Here is an 8,168-nt window from a genome sequence, read left to right on the forward strand (position 1 = left end):
ATAGGAAATGTCAGAAAAAGTGGCAAGGCATTTGAACAGGCTGCCTAGAGGTGCTAGAGTCACTATCCCTGGAGGTGTTCAAGAAACACGGAGGTGTGGCACTGAGGAACATGGTTAATGGGCATAGTGGCAGGCTGATGGATAAACGTTGTGGTCTTTCCCACTTAATGATTCTGTAACTCCATTGATACACCCTGGAAAGATAGTCATCATGCAACTCTGCTTGAAGAAGTAGTCATTTCTTCCATTAGATGTGTACACATCATTATTGTGAAGTAGAAGAGAAATTAAGCTGTTCCTTATGCAATCACTTTTAAGTAAAGAGTGGTATTTATATTTTCTGTGTGACTTTAGCAGTGATAAACTTTTGGTGGCTATCACTCTGTAAATCTACTTAAAGGAAGATAAATTGTCATAGGACTTGATACTTGTCAGCCTAGCTTAAAATTCATTTTTCCTTTTATATGCTTATTTCAGTAACAGCTCAGTTCTGCATGAACAAAAAAAACATATACTTTCTGAAATTTTATCAACTTTTAGCAAGATTAGTTATTAATATCCAGAAATAAAACTTAAAATATGCCCAGGTTTATTCACAAGTGACAGAGTTCTAGATGCATGGTAGATTTGCTTTCCACTTGTCAAGATCCTTTTTATACTGTAAATGAGATTATCCCATAACTGCAAATTGAGCAACTTGTGCAATTTAAAAGAGCATATTTCAGTGTCTTACCGAATGATTACATTAATTAGCAACTACTGAAGGAATAAATGAACAATTGTCAAACGATTGTCTGTAGATAAATGCAAATTCACAGCTAAATTCTCCCGAAGTCAGTGGAGTTAAATTGATCCCTCCCATTCCCATCAAAAAGTTGAACTCTGGCATATTTTAAAGAGTATTTTCTGGTAGAAGTCACTTAGCAACTCAACAGGCTGAAGCAGATGGATGGAATCCTAGAAATTTCAACAACATGTATTTCACAACCCCAATTTAAACCAGGGTTTCCACAGACCCTGACAAATCAAAGAGCCTTCACTGCAAACTTCTGCTATCTAGCCACTATCAGCCAATAAAGAAGAAACAACCCAATCATCAGAGGCATTAGCAGACAGTTACAACGCTTTCTTGCCTCCCCTCTTACAAAATGCAAGATATGAACAAAGGGGAGCACTAGAAAGCCAAGATATATAAATGGTGTGGCACAGAGAATAACAAAGCAGGCATTAGCCATTCAGGCTTTTGAATGAGAAAAGCTTGTAAGGGAACATTAGACCAAAAAAAAAAAAAAAAAACCCACTATTGGGCTTTTTAGGCATCTTGTTAGTAGCCAAGTGACTTCAGGAACAGATTTTTTCTTCAGTAAAGCAACTCTCAAAAAGGGAAGGTGTAATTTGATTGACTGGCTTTCCAGGCATAAGCATTATGCTGGAGCTGGACGTTCATCAATTCACTGAAGTGCTTCTTGTCTAGATACTCCTGGTTGGATCCAGAATAACGAGAGGTCAGCAAGGACTGACTGCACCCTGGGCAACGACTGCCTGGGGAGAAGGCAGTGGAGGAGCAGAACAGGAGCGGCATGCTTTAGTGGTACTTAACTAGATCTACAAATAAGATCTAACAATTAAATCAGAGGTGATGCAGAAAAATTCTATAGCCTTGCAGCCATTCAGCAAATAAAAGTATATACAAACAAATACAATAAAGGTGGTACTGGACATAGGCCTGTCTTCAGGATCAACTTGGAGAAAAGCAGAAAAGTAGAAATGCAAGAAGAGCCAAGGGGGAAAAAAGTTTTCACTTCAGGAAGATCAGTTCTTAAACACTTTTCAACCTTTTTTCTCATGCAGGAATCCAGAGAGGGATTGGATCTTACAGCACAATGAATGAGCTCAGGGAAAGGAATTACCTTATGCTTGCAAAACAACTGTCACACCTGAGATTTTAGAAAAGGAACTGATCAGGGAATAACTCTGATGGATTCATTATTGTACTAACTGATAGTTTAAACAAAATCAAAGCTAACAAGTTTTCATCAGCTTTGCTGGAAGCTCAAATCTACTTTACCCACACAAGTGGTAGGAAAAGCACAGAAAAGACAGTATAAACCAGCTGAGGCCATTACTTCACAGTAGCCAGAGCTTTCCACAGCATGCAAGTCTGAGCTGCTCACAGAAAGCTAAGATCTGGCCCAGCAGTGGATAAGACTCATTGCCATGCACCAGCTCTCCAGGTGCCCTATGAACTCATGTTAAAGCAGCCCTAATTTTCACAGAGGTACTCCAGCTACTAAAAAAAAAAAAAGAGCACAAATAAACCCAATCTTTTTTTGCTCTGACTTAAGAGCTCCACATTACACTCACGTTACAGCTCAAAGCCTGAGTACTATACCCATCATGAAGTGCCTCTGGGTGCTAGGATCAGCCTCTGACATATCACTCAATACAAAAAAAAAAAAAATCATATTTAATGAGAGATTTGATTGATGCACATCTGAGATTTATGCCAACTAAGAAATTATGATTCCTGCAAGATGACCTAACCGATCTCATCTTGTAAAACTTCAACACATAATTTTGCTGTATGGTCAGACAGGGATGCCTCAGGGACAGCAGGTGTCTAGCCCCTTTAGAAAAAAATTAAAGGCATAGAAGGCAAACTCCATCAGAAGAGCCTTATGTGAGAGTGCTGTAAATACCAACAACCGATCAACACACTGATAATTCTGAACTTCCAGAGATGCATTTTCTAAGCCCTCAGGGAGCAAGGAGAAATATTTATGACAGACAACTGTTTTTATCTTAATCTTCAGTCTATTTAGCATGCTTTCATGGGATTTTTCTGTCACATACCTTTGCATTCTGAGGAAAGAAGCAACACTGTAGCTTTTTAGTGCTTTCTATCAAAACAAGTGAGGGGAAAAAAAATTGAGATCTGGGATCCCTCCACCATGCCCCCACCCCCAGTTACACAGAGCTCAATATTTTCTCCACAAAATGTCTGAGATGTCATTTGCAGATCACCAGAAAAAATTTCTCCTGCTTCATTCCTTTGCTTTCCCATCCCAAAGGTAGATTTCAATCAACAAAATTTGCAGCTAGTTGAGATTTGTTATCTTTTGCATTCATCTTCATCACAAATTCTTTGAATATTATCAAGGCCCATCTCTTTTTGATGGTTTTCAAAATATATTTGTATTCTCTCTCAGTTAAATTAGTGAACTGTATTATTTTAGTGCAATGGTACCTATAAAGGCAGCATACCTGGACACGTGCAATGTGGCTCCTGCTTTAAAGTGACTTGGTAAATGGGTAATCTAACATCTAATTTTCAGTAGAACACCATACAGAACTAAGCCCATTACACTAAGGCCTCAACAGCTTGCATCCATCAGAGAGAATGCAGAAGTTCCAGACCTATAGCTCCTACTATACAGTTATACTGGAGTGTGCTGAATCCTTTCAAGCAGTAGAAAGGAGGTGGTTGAGTTCTACTCTCCCAAGTTTAGTCAGTAGTAAAGCTGAGTGCATATTCCCAACTAGCATACACACACATAGTCACAGATGCAAACACAACACATGCATACAAAAATCACCAAATCGCTCAGATCAATGAAGACAAACAAATGCACTAAAAGGTTCACCCCGTTAATTGCTCCAGCTGATCAGAATGAAACAGGTAAGTGGAAAATAAAAATTCATATGCATAAATAAATGCAATGTGGATTTCTCCAGTAGCTAGACACTCAGTCTGTCCAGTAACTGGCCCCTGGATCTCAGATCTCCCACTTTGCTGGCACTTGAACATATGAGTCTCTCAGGTCCACAGCTCCACTTGCACACACACAATATGGAACCGTTCAGTAACTGGCCTAGACTTCCAGCCTAGCCAGTAGCAGGCCCGATTTCCTTGTATTTGGCCCTTCAGCTCTGGAGTCCTTCCCCATAACGTCTTGTCCAGTCCCAAACTGTTCTTCTCCTGTATCCCATACAAGGTCCCATAACCCTTGCAGCCAGCCATACTGGAGAGCTTCTCCCAAAGCTCTCAGTGATGGGTGTTATTCCCCTCCTGTGGGCAGATGGCAATCGCTATCATGAGACATCCCTTGGAGGGACTCATTTTCTACTGAGGTTGCCCCACCTTGTTCCATTGTGCTTGTGAAAAGGAAGGGTATCACGTAGCCTAACAAGTTGAGCGTGGACAGTTAATAAGTATCTTGTGGCCTTGCTACTTAACCTGCAAACAGCTCTGGCCTCAGGCTCTCCACAAGTTGCTAGGGACTTCAGGTTTCTTTCGGTGATCTCACAGTAAAGAATATTAATACCAGTAGAAGCAAAGCAGAGATGCTAAAGGAAAATATTTAAGAAAATAAAATCTTTAAGGTATAGAAGCTTTCCCTTTTCAGAAGATGCATCAACCACTGACAGTCAGGAGTCAGGCAGAAACTGATTCTAGGCACAGAGTTTCACCTCACTCTTTGCCCCAGGTTTATTTCCCTTGAAGCATCTAGTATTTGAGACTAGTTGAAACAAGCTTTCCTCGAGCCATTGAGAGATAGTAAGCTACAGGGACAGCAAGGCAGTCCAGTCCCTATGATATTTTTTACTTCATATAGGAAGTGCTTAGTAATGAAAAAAACCTGCTCATCTTTAAGACAAATTTCTTCAGTGATTTACTGCCAACCAAATACATTCTGGAAGTTCAGCTCTTTTTCAAAAGTGTCTGAGGAAATTATATCAATCTATAAAACATGTAAGGATGTAGTGAGGCAACTAAGATCATACCATTTACCTACTCAGGCATGAAAACAAAGTTATAGCTATCCAACTCCAGCTTCGGCTTTTTCTCTTACCGATGCTCCTTCACCACCCTTTAAATTTGCTTTCTTGACTACAAAGTAGTTGGATCTCAGAGGTTTAGGGCTATTTCAAACATGCCTCTCCCCTCTTTACCTGTCACAGAAATCTGGCAATAAGGCACTCTTATTCAGAAACAGGAGATGTGGGTTCAGACCATCTCAAGCTAAGGAGATTAACCCAAATCTCCCACTTCCTGTGCAACTGCTCTAACAATATGATTTATAAGTAAACTTTATCATTCATCTTTCAGAAAAAAGAAAAGTGCTTGCTGAACATAAAGTTGTTCTTTGCACATTAGTCAAAGCCTAAAAGCATACTTATTGAGCCAGATTCTTGAAGAAGGGTAGGCTTGAAACTCAGTGATAACCATGATTTATTATTATCTTTTTAATTACTAGAAAATCACCTGACAGTGGTAGAACTAAAGTTATGAGATACAAGCAATACTGTGCAGTCATTAACTGGATTCTGCTTCTGCTACACAGACATGCAGCTCTGTTACCGTCGGTATAATGAAGAACACATTCCAGCGGAGCTAAGCTGCTACATAAGCCTCTGCAACAGTTGTTTGCTTCTGAGGCAGCAAACCAGCTCTCATCGGGATTGGGACACCAGTGATATGTGCTTCACCAAAAACAACACCCATCACTGGATACAAAAACACAGTTGAAAATCAGACCCAAGTTTTCAGCAAGATAGGGATACCTCAACAACATGCCTGCAATTAAAATACCAACTAAATTTTATAGGTATGTAGATATTAATCTTTATGCTGAAAGAACCAATCATTAACCTTTAAAGCTGTGTGCTACAGTAACTTTACTATTCTGTGTTGTTCGTCCTTAGCTTGGACTTCAGCACTCTCTTGACAGATCCCACAACTATTGTATGCTCCAGTTTCCTCATCTGCTGACAGGACAAAAGCACCGACAAAAACAGGAAATGCTGAAAGAGCTCTGCAAAGGTGCTCTCCACAAACATTCTAAGGTGCATTTCCCCCAAAAATTCTACGTTGTTCTGATGTCTAAGAAATCTTTCAATTCCCACAGCAGGGATTTTCACATCACTGTAATGCTTGCAAGTTTGAGCCCTAGTTGTTTACTTTCTGCACAAGCGACATGGTTATTCTAATCTGCATTGCATTCCTTGCATTGTTTTAGGTTCAGTTATCAGGAATTCTGGTTTTGGGAAGGCAGTTATCCACCGGGGGGTTTGATACCCTCTGCTTCCTCCGTGGATCTGTGCTCTCATGCTGAGAAAAAGAAAAAAAATCCATCAACTTAATCTAATAGAAGGAATGGTTCCCTGACCCGATCTTTCATCTAGAAAATATATCAGGTAATTAATTTAAATTGTCCCAGGAGGGGTGGCTTAGGTGCAACCAAACATACTGCTATCTTCAATCAGTGATATTAAAATATGCATTTTATCAAGATGATCAACCACGTGAGCTGCTACACAAAAGCTGAACTAACAGCACTAAACACTTAACAAAAGCCACAGCAGATTACAGCAGTAGGATCACTGCAAGCTTATGTTAGGGAAGAAAAAAATTAGGTGTGGGCTCGCCAATCTGTTTTTGGGAAAATCCTTAAAATAAAAAAAAAGGAAAGTATGTTAGTTGTATGCTAGCATACCATGAACCGTGTGAACCGTGAACTAAGGTTATTTGATGTAGTGAAGACGGTGCTTCGTGAAAAAACAATTGTGAAGTGTAAGTTTTGTGCCACTTTGTCTTTTCATTTGCTTCCAATTTCTCACAACCAAGGCATTCATCTACAAGCCAAAATTGTGGATTTACACTTCGCTTGAGTTCGATTTTGCCATCCTGACTTCGAGGATGACGTTTAGTATGTTCATGTTAACAGCCGCACTTGCTTTTACGGCAGCGCTCAAGCAGCCAGATGCTGATCTCCCGCACTACATCCATCTTGAAAGCCACGCTTTACCTTAAACAATATCAAGCCACGCATCTGCACAGCACATGCCTCCCAGCTATGTTCCACACTTGGCTTTTGTTATACCGAACCCGATCGCGGTCGATCAATGCCGGGACCCACTCGGAGGAGGGCACCCGGTGCGGGTCAGTCCCGCACCTCGCAGCCCGCACCCGGGGCTGCCGCCCAGCCTCAGTCCCGCAGCATAGACTCCGCTCGCCGCTCTCCGAACAAAGAGGATGCGTGCAGCCGAGCTGCCCACACGGAGCACTCCGAGGGCAGCGCACCGGGCAGAACACGTGCGAAGAAAGAAAACTTTTTTTTCAACTCGTCTCCATTACATCCACACGCTTTCCCTCCCGCGGTTTGGATCCTTTCTCATCCCTCGTAGCAAGAGCTCGATCTGGTTCGCGTTAGCGCAGAGCGAGGCATCCCGCGGCTCTGCCTTTCCCCGGGAGAGGGGCACTCAGCGCTTCACGGCGCCCACAAAGGGTGAAGGCGGCCCCACCGCCTCCTCTGGAGAAGAAAGGGCACCGGGAAAGAGAAAAAGAAGAGCGGACGAAGAGACGGCTAAGAGCAAGGACAAGAGCACGTCGCGGGCACCCCAGAAGCTCTCCCGGAGCCGAGACGCGAACAAACTCCTCCGCACCCCCCCGCCCCTCACGTCCTCGCCCTCGCCCTCACCTCGGGGCTGGCCGCGTCCCGGCTCCCCGAGCAGCGTAACCGCCGCCAGCAGAGCCAGCAGCCGCCGTCCGCCGCTGCCCATCACCATCGCTGCCGCCGCCGGGAGAAGCGCGCCGCTGCCCGCCCCGCCGAGCGCGTCCGTCTTATAGGTTCCCCCCGGCCGCCCCGCCCCGCCCCGAGCCCGCACCCACGCACACCCACGGAGCCCCACCGAGGTGCCCCCTCCCTGCGGCTCTTCCAGCTGAGCGCCCGAAAAGTTCGGGAGATTCTCGATAAGTGAGCTGAGCCGGTGCGAAGTAACGAGGGGAAAGGCGCGCGAGAGGCATTGCTAAGTCAGGACGCTGCGCGGCGTTACGATGCGGCCGGCGTTGCCAAGTGCTTGAAAAATTCGGCTTGAGGCTTTCCTTTTGCCCCCACCCCCCCGGCTGTGAGACTTCGTACCGTGCCGATGTGTCCCGCTCCGCACACACGCGCAGCGGTGCAGCCATGTTTGTCAACTAAAGGTTTATCCCTCCAGAGGGCTGCCTGCTTTTGTCCTGTGGGGAGGCTTTGCAGCTTTAACGATCAGCTGCTTCTGGAACCTACACAAAAACAGGTTGAAGGAATTCAAGGTAGAGCCGTTCCCAGGTATTTCGCTGAAATTTCACGCGTGCTTTGCTTCTCTGTTTTAAGGGCTGCCGGTCACAC

At 43.7% G+C, this 8,168-nt stretch overlaps 1 protein-coding gene across 1 annotated transcript in view; it reads right to left on the bottom strand.

The window, feature by feature from the left end:
• The window catches only part of LAMA1 (laminin subunit alpha 1), a 101,569-nt gene extending 94,006 nt beyond the window's left edge, over positions 1 to 7,563 (bottom strand). The window contains exon 1 of the mRNA XM_065752656.1: positions 7,482 to 7,563. Coding sequence (XP_065608728.1) covers positions 7,482 to 7,563 — 82 coding nt within the window. The remainder of the gene's footprint in view (positions 1 to 7,481) is intronic.
• Between the last annotated feature and the right edge of the window lie 605 nt (positions 7,564 to 8,168).

Source organism: Cyrtonyx montezumae, unplaced genomic scaffold (genome assembly GCF_038088225.1).
Source record: "Cyrtonyx montezumae isolate F1298 unplaced genomic scaffold, pur_monq_1.0 scaffold_8, whole genome shotgun sequence".
Taxonomy (NCBI): Eukaryota; Metazoa; Chordata; class Aves; order Galliformes; family Odontophoridae; genus Cyrtonyx; species Cyrtonyx montezumae.